The sequence below is a fragment of the Balaenoptera ricei genome, chromosome 19, assembly GCF_028023285.1.
Source record: "Balaenoptera ricei isolate mBalRic1 chromosome 19, mBalRic1.hap2, whole genome shotgun sequence".
In the NCBI taxonomy this organism is placed as follows: domain Eukaryota; kingdom Metazoa; phylum Chordata; class Mammalia; order Artiodactyla; family Balaenopteridae; genus Balaenoptera; species Balaenoptera ricei.
In genome coordinates, this window is record NC_082657.1 from 54,281,016 (window position 1) to 54,300,132 (window position 19,117).

General features: G+C 44.6%; 1 protein-coding gene across 1 annotated transcript in view; it reads left to right on the plus strand.

Moving 5' to 3' along the window:
• WWOX (WW domain containing oxidoreductase) overlaps positions 1 to 19,117 on the plus strand; it is a 967,168-nt gene that overhangs the window by 236,286 nt on the left and 711,765 nt on the right. The window contains exon 6 of the mRNA XM_059903718.1: positions 13,126 to 13,214. Within this exon, the coding sequence (XP_059759701.1) occupies positions 13,126 to 13,214 (89 nt within the window). The remainder of the gene's footprint in view (positions 1 to 13,125; positions 13,215 to 19,117) is intronic.

The window sequence follows — 19,117 nt, forward strand, 5'->3', positions numbered from 1 at the left end:
AGGCTGAAGGTCCTAGATGTGTGATGAGAGGTGACATTTAGATTAACTAGAAAATGTGACCCTCAGCCATAACACCCCCAAATCCTTCTGGTGGTTACCCTGCAGACCTTGTACCCCCAGAAAGGAGTGCAGCCTCATAAAGACCGCTTTCCTTGAGGAAAAAAGGACCAAATGGACCTGGTCCTCTCTTTACAGAGATGAAAGCTCTGGCCACCCCGTCCCACCGTAATCAGCAGAAGCTCTGCCTGTAGAGAACATCTGCATCATCGAGCCAGAGGGAGAAGGAAAGATGCTGTTTATAAATATTTATTTTTATTTTTATTTTCTTAAACTTTGGGTTTATTCATTTATTTATTTTTGGCTGTGTTGGGTCTTCGTTTCTGCGCGAGGGCTTTCTCTAGTTGCGGCAAGCGGGGGCCACTCTTCATCGCGGTGCGCGGGCCTCTCACTATCGCGGCCTCTCTTGCTGCGGGGCACAGGCTCCAGACGCGCAGGCTCAGTAATTGTGGCTCACGGGCCTAGCCGCTCCGCGGCATGTGGGATCCTCCCGGACCAGGGCTCGAACCCGTGTCCCCTGCATTGGCAGGCAGATTCTCAACCACTGCGCCACCAGGGAAGCCCTGTTTATAAATATTGAAGCGACAGGAAGAACGGGCACTAAGGCCGAGCTGCTTTCACATGCATGCCTTTCCAAAACGGCTTCTAATGGACATGTATAAAGTGGTGTCCCCCGTGCAGCCCCTCTCCCCCCGACTCTAACGCTGTCTGCGCTGCTCTTCTGAAAACACGCAGTCTGTAACTTAGCTGGCTTTTAACAGAATTACCTGACGTGATTCGTTCGTCCCTTTTGGCTACAAGAGAGTAGACCACAGAGCAAGTTGGATATGAATGTGGCCACCTGCATGCTTTGGGCACTGAAGGGACAGGGACGTCCATTCCCTGCTTTGGATCTGCGTGTCCGAGTTGGCCTCACTCTGCCCCTCCTTACGGACCACTCTTTCCTCCTGTTAGGACTTTATTTCCAGAAGCAGTCCTCGTGAAGCTGTCAGAAAAGCCCTGGAAACCTCACAGGACAGGCACGCCTGACTCTTTTCTTTTTCTGAATCTTTCTCAATCTCAGTCTGTCTGTCTGTCTGTCTACCTCTGTCTCTCTTTCTTTGTACTCCATAGTGACTACCAGGCCACTGTCTGGAATAAAGGGCTTGGGTGGTAAGTTGTATCATTAATCTGATACATGCTACTGGCCTGAATTCTTTGCATTAATTCAGAAGTTGTAATGGGCTATTGTCTCTCAAAGACGTCTTCAGGCTTATTTTCTGCTGTTTGGGCTCCAGAATCAATTGGATTTTGCAACTCTAAAATGACCCAGATCTCGTTTCCGCTTGCCGACAGTATGATTCTCCTTCCCTGGTAAAAGGTAGCATGGAGCAGTCAACCGCACTGACACTTGAAGTTGTGAGAGAGAACAGTTTTACCAAGTGATTTCCAGTGTATGACACAGATCCACATCGGGTGCCCCCGACTGACAGGGGGCTGTGGCCCATTTAGTGAATAAAGTATCGAAGCTCCTTTCATCTAGTGGCCTTACTGTCTCCGAGGAAATCATTATAATCTACATCCATCATGTGGAAGGAGAAAGAATGTAGGGAACCCATTTCACATGAGGAGTAGCCCAGGAGCGTCACACTCTTCTACTCACAGGCCATTGGTGGAAAACTAGAGGCCCCGCCCCCACCACACTGCAGACTGGGAATTGTAGTTCCTGCCTGATCGGTCTCTTCTCAGCACAGCCGCATACTGTGGACCAGGGAGGACTGGTTTGAGAGGTGCTGGTTCTCTCTATCCACACTATTTATACACCGTAGAGGTGATTCTTAAATTCTAGTTGGTTTCTGCCTTTAACGTGTGAACTTAAGTCCATTTTTATTTATTGTGATTATGTATATACCTGTACTAATTTATGAATTTAGTTTTGTGTTTCCTCTCTACCAAGTGTCCAAGTGTTTTCCTTTATTATTAATTTTTAATTCTTTTTTGTATATTATTTTTGCATTTATCCAGTTTCTTTATATCCAGTGTACCCCATGCATCTTTTTTTTTTTTTTAATCCTGCTACTGCTGGTTTGGAAGCTAAACTAACTTACTTTATTCTTCTTCTTCCTCCTCCCTCCCCTCCCCCTCCCCTCCCCCTCCCCCTCCCCTCCCCTCCCCTCCTCTCCTCTCCCCTCCTCTCCCCTCCTCTCCCCCTCCCCTCCCCTCCTGTCCTAGTCCTCTCCCTCCCCTTCCTCCCCTTTTCTTTTCCCTCCCTCTCTTCTGATATTTTTCTTTCTTCTGGAAATTTTCACGTACATATCTAAATTTTCTCTTACTTAGTATAAAACGGTTTACTGTCTCTATCATTTTAACCAGCAAAACCAGGCCATACATGATTTAATGGCTCGATGAAATCCCTGCCCCGCCCCCCCCCCCCCCAAAAAAAACCTCTTCTTTGTTATTGTTGTTTCAATTCTGTCTTCAATTACTTTTTAAGAGTAATTTATTTGGTCTTGTAGCTAATGTAAAAGGTGCACAACATTTGGGGATAACTTGACTGTGACTTGTGTGTGTGTGTGTGTGTGTGTGTGTATTATGTTGAGTTCTCAGCTTTCCTTCCTTTCTGGGTGTTTTCGTTGGAACTTATTAGAGGCTTCTTAGGCGATGCCACTTAAGCAGGAAACCTCATTTCTCTTGGAAGCACATATACTCTTAATCTTTTCTAGTTTATCTGTTGAATATCCTGCTTGGCTTCTGCAGAACCTCTGAAAGATTTCTCTCTTTCAATTCATCCATAAATTAAAAATAACTGTCGTGGTCAGTCCCCAAGCGTGATGATACTATTACATGTTTACTGCATGCTCTGCATACCAGGCTCACATCTGTCATCATGCGGTGCGGCCAATTTCTGAGAGGCAGGCCCTCAGCCAGCCATTCTGATGCACCAGGAGGAAAGCCTGACTTTCTAAATGGCTTATGGGAAATCACTGTTGCCAACATCACTAACATGCTTTTACTTCTACTTACAAATTTGTCCCAAGTTTGGTGGTGTGTTATATATTCATTCATTCATTTTATAAATTAAAGCCTGTCTTGAAAACCTACTCTGTGCCACTCACTTTGTACCAGGAATCAGAGACAGAGATATAAGACTGTACATTTTAATTTACTTTAACTGTCAGTGTGAATTATTGGTTGTTTTGGTTTTCTTTCATAGTCTCCTGCAGTGTTCTTGGGAATAGAAATTGATATAACCTTTTAGGAGGACACCCAGTAAAAATCTATCAAAGTTTAAAATGTAGATATCTCTTGACCTGGCAGTGCTACTTCCAGGAACTTATCCTCTAGAAAAAAAAAATCATTTATTGCGAAACATAGGTATTGCAGCATTGCTTTTAGTAACAAAAACCTTGAAACTACGTAAAATAATATTAATTACAACAACAGCAGTAGTTAACACTTAGAGCATCTCTGTTTAAGGTGCTTTCCATGGTTATCATCTCATTGAATTCTCACAGTAATCCCCAGGACGAGGTTCTGCTATTATTTCTATTTTTACGGATAAGGAAGGTCAGGCATCGGGAATTTAAGTAAAACGTTCACAAAGCTAGTGAAGGGTGTGGAGGAGTGCTGAGGAATCTAAAGGGGCTCAGTTTTTAATAAATTCTTGAACAGCCCTACAATGGGCTAAACCTACGGGTTGGAAAGAATGTGGGTGGAGTCTATTTAGACGTATTCAATTATGTGTTAACTGGGAAAAACCAGATTATATAATAACCCATGAAGTACCATACTATGTCTGTAGAAATGTATTATGGCCCAGTGTTTTTATATGTGCAGAAAATGTACTCTGGAAGGACTTGCATCACTGTCACTCTGTTTATCTTGGGGCAGCGGGATTCCGGAGATATTTTCACTTGATACATTATCCACTTCTGTATTATTTATACTTTCATTAGTGAGCCAGTTTTATTTTTATAAATAAGGATAAATTTAAGTCGCTGAAGCCCACTTAAGTGAATCACGGTTCCTCTCGCTAAACTCACACATGCACCCTCGGCGCCGTTGCCATCTGGGGGCAGTTGTAGGATGTTTAGCAGAATCCCTGGCCTCTACCCACTAGGTACCAGTAGCCCCCCACCCCCCAACCAATTGTGACTACCAGAAATGTCTCCAGACCTTGCCGGATGTCCCCTGGGGGTGGCATGTCCCTGGGTGAGAACCCCTGAGGCAGACACTGGTTAGTGTATGTTCCTCTCCATCCTAAGGGTCGTAATGAAGATCGTCTCTCTCCATCTGAGCATCTTTCAGACTTCCCAGGTCCTTCATGTGGAATTCAGAAGCCTTTCAACCGGAGCAGACAAATCTTGTTTCTCTCTAGTCAATTTAACTAACCACCATTGACCTGTCACCAGATAATCAACAGGTCCCGCATCTCTGTGTTTTAAGCTATACACCGTTCTGAATCTTGGGGGGGTGGGGATCACTGATTTTTCTTTTATCAGCAACTTCTCCAAAGAAGGGGCTTCCAGTGCCCCTTCCTTAACAAGTTTCATTAAGGAACCCACCTATTAAATATTCAGAATATATAGACTGTTCCTGTTGAGGATCTAATTGTACAGTAAATTAGCTGATGTCCAGTCTGTTGCCTTTAAAGCACATCGTTGATGTTTCCAATACTTACGTAAGATATAGGGCCTGTTTATTAAGAGTCTTCAACTGTGTATAAAACTAGAACAGTCAAAAGTAATGGTGTCTACTGAAGGACTCTTTATCATATGAATTTACCTGTAGTCATCTATTATTTACTTCAGCTATTTTATATGCCATTATAATAAATAATATGACAGAGAAAGCTTTTACGCTTCGACTTATCGTACTAGTCTTTACTTGCCTGCAATCCTTCAGGAAAATGTAACCATGCCTTACCTATAGTTAATGTGAATCATCAGTTACATTAGAATGAAAAATTCACTATGAAAAAAAGGCTCTTTCTTCAATAGCAAGGCATAAATGCCCGATCATGTTGACTGCCAAACTCCCGTGCCATTTGCTGTCCTTCCTTACACTGTTTTTAAGCTGCAAAGTGAATACATCGCGTAGAGGGAAGTTGGAAGGTTTTCGAATATTTTCACTCTCTTGTTAGTTTCTGGCAAGATAAGCATTTTTTTATCCAGAGTGCAAAATATTGCCTATTACCGTCTAAGCATTTTTAATAGTTTTGCTTTACGTGGTGCGTTAACTCATACACCAAATTAAATGAGCTGTTATCCGGTGCAGTTTCTCCTTGAATCAGCCTCACAATTACCTGTAGATATTGATACAGTTATTTTGCAAATTGAGTTCCAGCAACCCAAGGCAGAAATTCTGACCTGTATATAATGAAGAAAGTGTTGTCATGATTTTCTTATTAGGGATGTTTACAAATTTAGTGGGGAGGGCAGAGTTGAAGGGCACTTGTGAGGGCTCAGGAGTGAAGGTTGCTGCCTGATGGTTGATATGAAAGTCAGGAATGACGAAATCAGCCCCTCTCCTTCAAGGCTGTAAGAAAAAATCCAGGGGTTTGCTAAGGATCATTTTTGGTTTGGTTCCCTATTTCGAAATTGGACTCTTCCCTAAGAGCATTTTCCTTGTTAAAGGCACACTGGTATACAGATTGGTACAAGTGTGTAGAGCTGTAAAAGAGACTCTTTAAACTCTGCTTTCTCCTTGGGGAGAAATGCTTTTTTCAGAAAGAGCATTTATCAGTACGTCCTTTTAATTTTTAGGCTTGTCCAAGATTGGGCAAACTCCCCATCAGACTCGCTCACGAGGCTGGTTTGGGTTATTCTCCTGAGAGGTACAAGAGCTGAAAGGAGATGCAACTCTCTATCTACTCCTGTGTTTCCCAGCGAAAATGCCGCCACCCATGGCCACCATTAACATCACTTAAAAGATACTGGAGAAATTAGCGTTGTGAAGTCCCGCATAGAATGTTGGTGAATTATGAAACCAGTGTAGTTGGGTCTGTATTGTAGTTCAGTGAATACTGTCATGTCAATAACATGCTCAGCACCAGTGTCTCCTGCTGTTGTAAATGTGACAACTCCTATTTAAGGTTTCAGAACGTAAAGTCAGGACGAAGTGTATGTAAAGTGGAAGGGTGAGAGGCATCAGCATAATGCAGTTAGGGCCCATTGGATTAGAATTTGCAGGATGCCATTAACAATAAGCTCTGAACGTAGATTATTGCCTTGGTTACATTTTCTCTTTCAGCACTAGGCTTCTCTTGTAAATTTGAACTGTATGAGATAAATATGATGTAAAATAGACACAAACAAGAATACATAGAGGGTGTTAATTTCTTCATAGCGTCTCAGTGTCATCTGTTGAAGAATATGAGGACAGGGCTTCAGTGTGGTGTGGTACTCCAGTGAAGACACGAGCACTGGAACCACCCCAGCCAGTTGGGAACCTGGATCTGTGTCTGACTAGGCTGTGCCACTTAAACCATACCAGCCTCTGTCTTCTAGTCTGTGAAATGGGGGAAATGACAGATACTTCAAAAGACTTTTCCCTATGACTCTTTAATGAAAAATAAATGCCAAGCATGTCATAGATGCTCATTATTCTTTTGGCTCTGGTTATCCATAAATATATGTATGTGAGAGCTTTTTTTCAGGGAAACTCTGAAGCAAACTCTTCTCTAAGTGTAAGAGAGGGTAGGCGCACACCCATCCAATTCACCTAGATTGGCATCTTCACGGTCCATTGTCAGTCTCACCCCTGTGGTTCCATAGGGTGAGTCCCCATCCGCTAAAAGAGAATTTCCTCTGGGTGTGTTGGAGGCTGGGCTCCCTGCTCCCATTCATTCATCTGGGTTTCTCTATCTTTCCATCTCCAACAGTTGTTACCGTGTGCTCTTCTTTTTGACCAGCTCACAGGTGGCGCTTGTATCATAACAGGAGGAAGAGCTGATCTTACCTTCCGCTAGGCTAGGATTGAGCAGGAAGAGTGCAGTGGGGATGCTTTGGTCCAGCTGAGTGGAGGAAACAGGACTCCTGGACTAGATGAGAGTATTTTGAAGTGTGCCCACCTGAGTTCACTGTGAGGTCCCATCACACACAACAGCTTGGTTCCCAGACCAGCTACTTCTGGTTCATTACGGGATAGTGGAGAAAAGTCATTGATACACGCTAGCTAATTCATAGTCAGTTTACAATTAATAATGGTTTTTAAGGAATAATCTGTTTTTTAAATATGCTTGGTCACTTGAAATTATTTATATACAGTTTTCCAAAGGCCTATTACCATTAGATGTTACCTTTTTTGTTCTTCCATTGATGGTAAGCGGATTATGGGTGTGAGATATTTCCTCTTACGTGGTGTTACAATGATGGGGAATAAAAGAAAAGAAGTAAAGGAGATGGGAGCTTTGGAATATATGTTTACCTTTAGAGGCAGAGTTAGTGAATGAATGAGTGAATGAGTTCAGTCTTGTAAATATTGTCTCTCTTATTGTGGACCAGGAGCAGGACAGCATGCTGCCTCTGTACGAGGCTATTCCAGATCTGGTGGTTTCCCCTGGGATTGGCCTTGGTGTGGTAACAGTTATAGAATACTTCTCAGGTGTCAGGCGCTATTCTAAGGATTTTACATATATCACCTCATTTCCTGATAAAGCAGGTGCTCTTATTTCCATTTTACAGAAGAGAAAACTGATTGTGCAAGAAGTAACTTGCCCAGTTGGTAAGTGCTAGAAGTGGGATTTAGACCCAGGAGGTCCAACTTGAGTCCATGGCCTTCACCATGGTCTTAACACCTTTCAGCTTCAGAACACTTACCGAGTTTGGAAACTGGGGTACCCTGACCTCTGGGGGATGCAATGAGCCTCCTTCCTCCTGCTCTGGGGTCATGTGTCATCCATCCTCCATCACAGAGCTGCCGTTCATACTTTGAGCTACTTAAGGTAAATTTGTGAAATAGAGAAGGGAGACTGCAATTGCTAATATGCTTTATGATTGAAAAGCAAACAGTGGACCTCACATTTTAGCAGTGGCCTTACAAATAATTATTATTATTTATGTGCCCCATGTCTTATATACATCATACCTAATCTTTACCCTAATCATGCGAGGCAAATGCACATTTTGGCGTGGGTGGTAAGGCCCAGAGCAGTCACACAGCTCCCCTGAAGTCACACCGTCAGCACTGTGGTCATGCTGGTCTGTGGCTCCGGGTCAGCCCAACTCTGCCGTCTCCTGTGGATGACAACATCTTCCCACTTCTCCCTTTAAATACCGCACAGTCCCTATATGGTTCCTTTGGTTTCAGGCAGTATCACATCTGAGTCATACTTGGCTAATTTATAGTCGTAAAATGGTATGAGAGATCCCTGTTGCGTAACAACAGCAAGAACCCCTTCGATTCTGCATGTGCAGACTCCTGAATCACTAAGCCAGGTTTTCTGAACTTAATAAAGAACAAACCGAGAAGACTTGGTCTATTGAGAGTGTCGGTGGACTGTTCTGCCACCAAGCATCCCCTGACTTCCAGGGAAATGGAAGAAGAATGTGTGGGTTGCTTCATTACTGTGTCTTTCTGGCTGAGCCTGGGGTGTTGGGAGCAGGTGGGCTTCTCAACTACTGAGACGTTGCCTGATGCTTCGTGTGTGGAATGCCACCTGTGCAGTTCTCTTTTAAAACGTTGGGTACCAGCATCTGTATATATAATTTAAAATAAATTTACATTCCTATTTTGCCTGAGATGATAAATTTGTGTACTGGTGTGATTAAAGAAAAGGGTGAGGATTTGGGGAAGGGTTGAGAGAGGCATTTTATAGCATTTTAAGATTCAAAGTTCTAGTAAGAAGTTGTTTCTGTTAACCAAAGCTAACTGGATGGACGGTTGGCTGGCTGGCTGGATAGATGGATAGATAGAGAGGAAGGGAAGAGGGGAGGCACCTATGGAAAGCTAACAGTTAATATTGGGGTGGTGGGATTATAGATGCTTTTTTTGTCCATGTTGATCTGTCATTTCTAAATTTTTCTGTCATTAATGGAAAGTATGAAGGAGGAAGTGGCCTGAAATGAGCCTAGAGAGGTGGATGGGGCAAAATCATGGACTGAGTGTTAGTCGTTACCATTATTCATTGTGTATACGTTTGCATTTCTGTTCTTGCTGGGCATAGGGAGGGTTGCACCTTTTCGAAGCTAAGCACAGCCACAACACTTGCTCTGCCAACAAAACGTGAGCACAAGTGACACGTGTCACCACTGGGTGGAAGCCTGTGACATTCCACGTGCACCTCGTCACATTCTCTTCCGCACACTGTAGAGGCTGGTGATGTTGCAGAGGGTGGAGGCTCCACCTGATGGGGCCCCTGGCCAGCAGCAATAAACAGGACCCCACTGACATGAGATGGGCCTGAAGCGTGAGCAAGTAGTAATCCTCTGTTGTCTTAAGACATTGAGGTTTGGGGGCTGTTCCTTACTGAAGCTCATCCTGATGAATACAGAAGCACTTGTGTGAGCCACACTAAGGAATTAGGAGCATATCTTGTTGGCCATTCCAAGCTACAAAAGCGTTTTAAGCTAGGACTTTGTATATGGGCGTCTGTTGCCAATCCAGAGAGCACACTCTGGCCAAACAGGCCTGAACTTTTCACGTCCTGAGCGGCATATGCTGATTTAACATCTTAATAAAAAACCCAGCGGTTCTTTAGTGGTGATGGAATAGTTCTGTATCTTGAATCTGTGCATGTGATAAAACGTCGTAGAATTATACACACAGATATTCCAAGTATAAGGAACTGAGTGCGTCCCGGAACTGGTGAAATCCAAGTAATGTCTGCGGTCTAATAAATTACACTGTGACAGTGTCAATTTTCTAATTTGGTAATGTGCTATATACTTGGATACGATGCCCCCTTGGGCGGATGCTAGGAGACGGGTACGTGGGCACTCTCACTACTATTTTTGCCACTTCTTGTGAGTCTGTAATTCGTTCCAAATTAAAGTTAACGACAACAACAGCAGCAAAAGTGAGTTATGCCAAGAAAGTGAACTGTGGTGAGTCCCAGGTTCTTAGTCAGACTCAGCGGGAAAGCTCACATTGGCAGATGGGGCCTCTTGCTTTCACCTAGCAATCGGCAGTTTATCCCTCAGAAATGCTTTCTGTTTGCAGTGCGTCAGCCCCTGCCTTCTCATTTAGAGCATGTCCCACGATAAACATTTCTATCACGTTAAGTTTGTCAGCCAATCAGAAGAGCAAACGCCCCAACACACACACACATCAACGCATACACACACCTTAATTCTAAAAGCTGTGTTGTTCCTTCACTGGACTTAACTGCATTGCACACACAGTTTCTCTGCGTTTCTCAGGGTCAGTAGCAGAAACAGGAAACCTGATACCGAGGGCAGGAGAGTTACCTGAGTAATTGCGTGTGGACTCGAACCACCGTCCCCAGGAGCCTAGTAACACACAGCCTGTGGATTCGTCTGTTGAACTACTTGATGGCTTGCGACCCCTTGTTCCCCCTGGATGTGTATGGTCTGATTTTGTTCTTATTGGTAGTGGCAGCCCTGTGCTTTATCTTCAAGTGAAGGGGGAGGACCAAAAGACAGCTTACCACGTGTAAGCTGCACATTTAGAAGAATGTACTGGCCCACTTGGCTGCGCCATCAGGTTCATTGGAAATATTGCTTTGGGGGTCACCATCTGGGAATGTTCTCCCTGTTTCATGGGGGAAGAATGAACATCCATTTTCCTAATATGTAGCCAGTGTATCCCTTGGGGTTTCCGTCGGGGGCTCGGCTGAGAGGAGCAATGTCTTTACCACCCCTTCCTCAATAGGTGAAATAGTTGACTTTCCTCTTGTGATCCATTCAAAGTTCTGTAAGATTCTGTGTTGGCGGTGAGTGTCATGCTCTGTGCCGGGAGAGGCTGGGGCCGGAGCAGGCGGGATGAGGGTGAAAGGCCACCTTATTCGCTAACTCTGAACATCAGATTGGGTAGTTGAGCATTTAGGAGGTATAAGAATCTATGGGGAAGAAAAGTTAGCCATTAGCAGACTTCCCACTCAGAAGAGATTTTAGCCACAGATAAATATCCGTCATGCAGACAGAAAGCAGGTGGGGTTCTGCTCCCCATCTGGAGACCCAAGCGCTCTGCATGGGGTACAGTATCCCTCAGGTGCATCCTCTTCTCCCGGGGGCAGTTTCCCTCCCTCTAGGATGAGGGGCGTGGCCTTGCCTTACCTGGACCCTCCAGGTGCAATATTTCCCTAACAGAACCCATGTGTTGGCACTTCCCCTTTTCCTGCATCAGGGTCAGCACTTCTCCTTCTTCCAAAATCTGCAGGTTTGAGCATCTGCCGCTGTTACCTGAGGAATTTAAATCTTCTTTGGCCAACTTGCCTTTGCCACTGATAAGCTCTTGGGGTTTGGGGAGGTCACTGAATCCCTCTCTACGCCCTTTCCCTAAAACTGGGCTCTGTTAGTAGGCAGGACCTGGATCCTCCACGAGCCAACAGCGATCTGGTCCGATGTGGTCTTCGGGGGGCACCGTTGCTTGTCATCAACGTCGTTTCATCCACCTTGCTGCGCTGTAGCCCACCCGAACCACGGTTTACTACACGGTGGCCTCAGGGGAAGAATTTGTCACCATGGGCATCTTATCTCCTCCTCATTAAACTGATGAAATACTTTCTCTCTTCAAGGCTGGACGTTAGATGCTTTACACTTAATCTCACAACTCTGAGAGTAGATAATATTCACATTTACAGATGAGGGGACTGAGGCTCAGAAAGGTTACATGGCCCAAAGTCAGTGTGCTTTCCTGCTGCCTCTGCCTGATATTCATTGTTCGAGGCCTGGGACTTGGGTCGGAGCCCAGGACCTAGGCGGCAGAGGTGAAGTGCCGTAGACACATGACGCTTCTCAGCACAGTTTGCGTCCATTCGGGTGGAGGACGTCCCCAGCGGTGCCGTTTGCATCCCCCTTCATAATATTCGAGTATCGTGTTAGTCTCCATAGTCTTACTTGAACCTCGCAGTCTAGACAAGAATTCCCAAGCTCACCGTTCGTTTTATGGGGATCTGCTTACCTGAACAGGCAGGTGGCCTGGCAGTCTGTCCTTCAGCGGAGGGACGTCTAAGAAGTGATAGCATTTCAGCTCACCCTCCAAGGTCCAGCCAGACTCAAAAATTGGGCGGGCTCGGTAAATACAAGGCAGCCCTGATCTTTCTAGAAGTGTGCTAGGAGGCCCTGCAGTGGACCAGGGTGGCTTCAGATCCTGACCCCTGCAATCCTTTTGGTGTCTCTCCAGGAGGGCACTTGGGCTCCAGCCAGTGTCAGACTGACTTGAGGTCTTGCCGTCCACACTTCTTAGCTCTGCAATCTCTTATAAGATGCCTCATTGTAAAACAGGCAAACTACAAACCTATCCTTCAGTTGTCCTGAGGATGAAACGAGATGATGCCTGTAAGTGCCCATCCACCATCGGCTCAGCGTAGACATTAATGGCCTCATTAATAGCATCATTACTGCCATCCATATGTGCCCTGCCCATCTATAGGGTTCACAGGGTTACTAAACCAGGGGGGTGTTGAGCAGTCAGGCTCCGTTGATAGAAACGAGTTTTGCCTGCGTTTGTACTTTCTGTGCATGAATTGTCTCTCATTTTTCATGCAGACTTGGTGGAATCATTTCAGAACCGGAGGGCAGCTTTTGAGATTAACATGTGGTCTCCAGAGTTCTTGCAGGAGCCAGGCTTTGTCCTGGTGTTGCCCTATCATTACAGTTTTTTTAGGAGGCACATTGAGAGGAGCTATGTGAGCCCGAGGACCCTTAGGACCCTGTTTTGTGCGCTGAGTCAAACAGCACAACCCCCCGGCATGGAGTTTCAGCAGAGTCCCAGCCTCCCATCCTCCCTCAACTTGGCAGTAAAACACCCCGTTCTTCCATTCGTTCCGATGATTTATATTCTCTCTGGGCGTCTAATATTAAACAGGGGAATTCCGACATGTTCCATAACACATTTACTGTAACTTGATACCATGAACTAAACTTGCTGTTATTTATCATTTCTTTTTATTTTCTCTTGTTCCAGCATAAAGCCAAGGTAGAAGCAATGACCCTGGACCTCGCTCTGCTCCACAGCGTGCAGCATTTTGCTCAAGCGTTCAAGGCCAAGAATTTGTGAGTGTTCCAGTGGAGGGTTATAGATCATAATATCTTGCTATTGTAATGTCTTTATCAGATGAACACAATGGGGAGGCCGGAAGGCTATTGTGTTGTCTTGGTGTCCAGACGGGAGGCTCATTTATATTGGCCCAGTGAAGGTGTACCGTATTTTCTTGACTCTGAGTCACCCTCATTTTGAGACGCATCATCAATCTCATAACAGCCTCCCAGATAAAAAGGAAAAGACGGTACCAAGCAGCAGTAAAAGTGGCTCATAAAAGCCACCCGATTGTAAGCTGCATCCTGATTACAGATATTTTTGCAGTGCCTCCCAGAATCGAGGAAAAGTGTATTTTAATTGCACTCAGAAACGAGTAAGGTCGGCTCTCCAGTCCTGCAAGGGGGCTGAACGTCAGAGCACGGCAAGAAGGTTCTACTGTGTCGCAAACCTGCGGTGATTTTACGTGGTGCGTGAATGTGGTTCCAAAAGCGTGGACTCACATCATGAGAAACTTCCTCCTTTTTATTCCCTCTTCTTTCTCAGACTTGCAAAATGCCTGAAGGTGGAAGCCTTCGCTAGGGACCAGCAGATTTTTTTGCCATCACATGCCAACATCTTTCTAACAGGGAGAGCGGCCCTCAGAGCCAGAGCTGAGGAAAGCAGTGGTGGTTAGCTTCATTTTCATTACAATATTTTGTTTCCAAGTGTTTATTTTTACAGTTCCCTCATATTATTTAGGGCAAGCAATACTGGTTTCTCGTTTAACACAGTGGTTTAAATTTCTTTAACAAATAACTTCATTTAATTTTTCTTTTTCAGTGAGTTGATTTAAACACAGGGATTAAGTTAATAATGGTCCAGGAGGTGCCAAGGATAAAACAGTTCCAAAAGGGGCACCGAGTGGCTGAATTTGGAGAACGCTGATAAAATGACAAACTGCCTGGGGGTTCGCCTCTGTCGGGGTCGTTGGTTTTATAGTTCTCCACGCAGACGATGGGTGTAAGGGGAGGTATCTTATCTTAAACCAGATATTCAGGTGGTACGATGTCGATCTGACCCCTCAGTGCTGTCCAGTAGCCAGGTCTTCTCATTTCTCCCTTAGTCTTTCACTCTGTTGTTTGAGACTGTTGAAAGGCCTGTTCTCTAAAGCCCTTTCTGGAGCAAGCCCGTAGCCTGAGTCCTTGAGGTTGAAATGTGAACTCAGAGCCTGTAGTGGGAGCTGCACCATCCCCTTAGGTGCCGGCCCTGCGCTCCTAGGAACAGTTGGGTACCGTCCCCCATGCAGCCAGCAGACCTAGGCGAGCCCTACTGCGTGCGCTCTCGGCAGCGTTTGGTAGCTGCGAGCCCGTGACAGTGCCCTCCGAGAACCTCTCGTCAGGATAGAGCAGCAGCTCTTAAGACATTTGCTCTTTTATCCCTTCCTGATTCATTTATCCGCTTGTTCATCCACTTAACACGCATTTAACGCGTGCCTCCAAAGCCCCAGGCTCTCTTCTCGGCTCTGGGAAGAGAGTGGTGGCCGGCGGAAGCCCAGTTGACCTCACACAAGCCATTGTCTCAGTGGCCAGCCAGCAGGCAGTGTTTTCCTGCTAGTGACTGACTCTCCTCAACCTCATATTTCTGTGGTTGTTTGGGAGCGAATAATAATAACCAGGGCCGCAGTAGCAGTAATAGCTCATTTATTGAGTGCCTATTATGAGCCCCATACCCAGAACCCTTTGCGTGCTTTTTCTGATTTAATCCTCAAAGCAACCCTCGGGGTGGGCGCTGTCATTATGTCTCTCACACAGATGAGGAAACTGAGACCAGGGAAGGGTGAGTTATCTGAAGGCACGTGGCCAGGGAGCAGAGGGGCTGAGATCCCGTGCAGTCGGACATGCCTGGGCCCCCCTCCTCAGCCAGCACGGTGCACTGTCTGTCGTTCTTAATGTGCCAGAAACCGAGATCAGAGAGAGTGAGTGACTTTCACAGGGTCACTTGGCAGGCTGGTGGCAGATGTAGGATTTTCATCCGTTGTGACTCTCCGCTTTCTCCTTGACACCATGCTGCGCTAGTGGGAGCTGAGATGCACTGCCTCTTCAAGCTTCCTGCAGTCCTGGTGTCAGACCACACTGGAAGGGAACCATTTAGCCGAGGAGAGCCAACTGTTACATAATAGGACTATCTTCCAAGTCTTAATGGGACCATTAGTTTTTAACCGTTAAGTAATTCAGAAATCATCAAATCCAACTGCCTTCTGTAATCAACAAGCCCAAACTTTTGGAGAAAAGCTAGCAGCCATTTTGCCCTAATTCTAGATTTTAGCAAACGACTCTGAATTTTTGTACTCCTAGGTTCAGAAACAAAGGCGATTTTCCTCTTAGCCAACCCTGTACCACAAACCTCCTTTTATCCGTCTCTCGAGAGTCCAGCATTTTTCATGGGCTTAGAGAAATAGCGTGGTAGTGAAAATACGCATAAAAGACGCGAGCGACTTTCCTTTTGAAACACTGCCAAGGTGAAATCTCTCCTGGATAGGCAGCTGACAGTTCAGTCCTTACAGGTCTGTAGATTCTGAGAACTGTCAGAGGTGAGTTTAAGTGCTGGTGACTGAGCTGCCAAAAAAAAAAAAACACGTGTCACTCTTTGCTCATCATCCCCTCCCATCTTTCGGCATCAAAATTTCCTTGTGTGTAAAACATAATGACGAACGAAAGAAAGGCTGCCAGTTCCGAACCCATCCCTTTTGATGCCGTTGGACTGAGGTGAGGAAAAACTCTTACCCTGCAATGCCATCTGGATGCTACCACATGGAATGCTGTTCTGAAGCCTGTCTGCGAGCACAGCGGAAGGATGAGCCGGCTCTTTTTACCTTGTGTATCCCCTCGGTTCACGCCCCAGCCCAGGTGTGTCTCCCCACACCTGGGCTGGGGCAGCAGCGTGTACAGCCCGGGACCTGAAAAGGTAGAGACAGATGTAAATGCAAACCTCGTTGGAAGATCCAGCTCACTGAAAGGCCGGGCCGCCCTCTATCCGCCTTCTACCAGGAGGGGATGTAGATTCAGCCTCTTCTGGGATTTCTTCTTCTTCCTTTATTTTGGAGGGGCCGGGGGTGGTTGGTGGCATGGGGTGGGGACTGAGTCGTTTCCGAACGAGCACCGCTAACAGTGATTGTACAAATCATAGCTCCTTTTCGACTTTCTGTGTATTCCATGCAAGGCAACGTGCTGAGCACCTATTCATGTGCTCTCTCTGTAATTCCTTACGATAACCCCAGGCATTTTTAGTCATTTTTATCTCTGTTTCAAATGGAAAGGCTCCAGCTTTTCACAGAGAGGCCAACTCACAGTCCCAACTTTAGCAAGTGGTGGATCCCAAATTCGAACCCAAGTCTGTCTGAATCCACAACGACCCCTCTTTTCGTTACACCTCACCCTTCAGGCGTTTTCTTCAGTGTGGATTTCTGGATTGGTATGAATTGCTGAGAACCAAGTTACTCAAATTTAGTGGCTTAACACCATTTAAGACAATAAGTATTTCTCTTCTCTCTCTCTCTTAAAGTTTGTTTAAATCCAGAATCGAATAAGGTCAATGCATTTTAACCTATAGGTTTTCCCTCCCTTTCTAAATTTCTTACAAAAAAATTTTAATGCAACATATTTGTTTCAAGGACCAGTGTGTCCTCTAATAGAGTTTTCTGTGGTCTGTACTTCAGTGACTGCATCCCTGTGGTGTCCTTTAACTTGTTCTTTTGTCTTCTACGTTTCCCGTGAAAAGGTAGCTGACTCTAGAGGCTTGGTCAAATTCCTGTTTAATTTTTTGGCAAGAATACTCGGTCGGTGGTGGTGTAGTCTTCCATCAGGAGGACGCGCGTGCCTGCTTGCTAAAGCGTTTCCTTAAGTCTCTGCCCGCCCTGACCAACCCATTCCTGTGCCCGCTCTCTCTTTGCCCACCCCCTCCTTCATCCATTTCTTCTGTTCTGCTCCACTCACTCTTCTGGGTGGTGAGCCCAGGAAGCCTCAGTCTGCTTTCAGGCAGTCCTCCCCAACATCAGTGGTGGTGGTCGGCCAGCGTGTCTCAGGTCGAATTATTTTGGGCATTACTGGAAAGTTCCAAACCAAAGCCTGTGGTAAGTCCCAACCAAACTGAGTTTTGAAGGATATTTTTGTGGAGACTGCAGTCCTGGAGAGCAGCCAGACTGCACGCTGCCTGGCGGGCTGAGGTCTCCGTCAGAGTATGAAGAGCTGGGACCCTCACTAATCGCTCAGACCACATGCCGGGAGTTTCTGTAATGGGCTCTGCAGCAGCAGTATGTTGTTTGTGATACTGCTGCACAATTTTATCCCTAGTTCTAGCTGCTTAGTTTACCGAAAAGCAGTCATTTTGAACAGGGCCTGGAACAGCAGTTCAAGAGCTTCTAGAGCTCTGTCAATATTTTCTCCTTTATCAGATACTGTTTTATAGTTTGCGTCCTATATATTCCTGAAATAATGGACATCTGGATTCCAATCCTGGAAGTTGAAAAGTTGGTGATGGCACATAATGTAGAAAATTTATTGCTTGGATCTCGGTTACCAATCAGCTCTTATAATATTGACCAAGGGCTTTGATTCATCATGGAAATTAATTGAAATTGGTAGTAAGATCATATTAAAATAACATGGAGTTCTAAAGATTTCTAGAACTTCATTTTTGGTCGTGGATTTCTGCTTTCTCCTTTCAACTTTCTGTCTCCAGCATAATTTAAAGAAATTAGGCTTTATTTAACTTAAAAATACTGTAGGATAGTGATGTTTAAAAAAAAAATGAAAGAATACTTTCTCTATTCCCTCTTTACTGTTTACACATTTGAGGGGGGAAATCTTTAACAAAACTATTTATTTTCACTTTTTACTAAATTACTTTCAGAACTTGAAAGTTCAGGACTTTGAGAATCTGCTAATCCCAGATTTAATGTTCTTGGATTCTTATTCCAAATTTTGCTGTCTCAAATCCTTCTTTGGAAGTGGGTGGGCTATAAATTATAAATAAATTCTAAATTTTGAGGGATAAATTACCCTGAAGACCAATGTGTAAATTACAGCTTAATCTTTCTTTTTCTCCTCAGCTCAATTTTAAGAATAATGTTTTAGCCTACGTATCTGTGTTACTCTTTGCTCAACATGAGAAATCCATTTCTGGTTTGCCTAACAGAGTATCATGTTGCTTTGCTTTTCTACGAAGTATGAAAACTAAAAGAAAAGAAAACCAGAGAGGCAGATTTTAGCTGTAATAAACTCTCTAAATCTAGATCTTAATTATGACTTCTTAAGAAAAAATTTTAAAAATCTACAAGTGAATTTTTCCCCCTCCCATAGATTTTCCACCTTGAGGTATTGGAAAAAATCATATTGTGAAACATTTACTGTATCTAGAAACATCAGGGAAGAACGCTTCCATCTGAAGTAAATGTTTTGCCTTCTGAAACTTAACTCTTTAGGCATCAAATGTTTTTATATAATTCTTTAAAAAATATTTCTAAAACAGATTATGTACTGTCATCCCTTATTAAACAAAAATACTAACCCAAAAGAGTAAAGTGCAGGGATCAGCAGACTTTTTTGTATAGGTCCAGAGAGTAAATGTGTTAGACTTTTCAGGCCATAAGATCTCTGTTGCAACTACTCATCTCTGCCTTTGTAGCATGAAAGCAGCCGTGGACAATATTTAAATGGATGAACATGGCTGTGTTCCAATAAAACTTTATTTACAAAGGCTGGAAATGGGCTGGTTATGTCCAACGGCCATAGTGTGCCAAGCTCTGGTGTAGTGAAAAGAACAGAGTTTTTTGGGATCAACTGAACTTAGATTTAAATCCAAGCTCTACTGTTTACTAGCTGTGTGGCCTTGGGCACTCCGTGTCCCTGGGCCTCACTTTCCAAGTCTATATAAAGTAGAT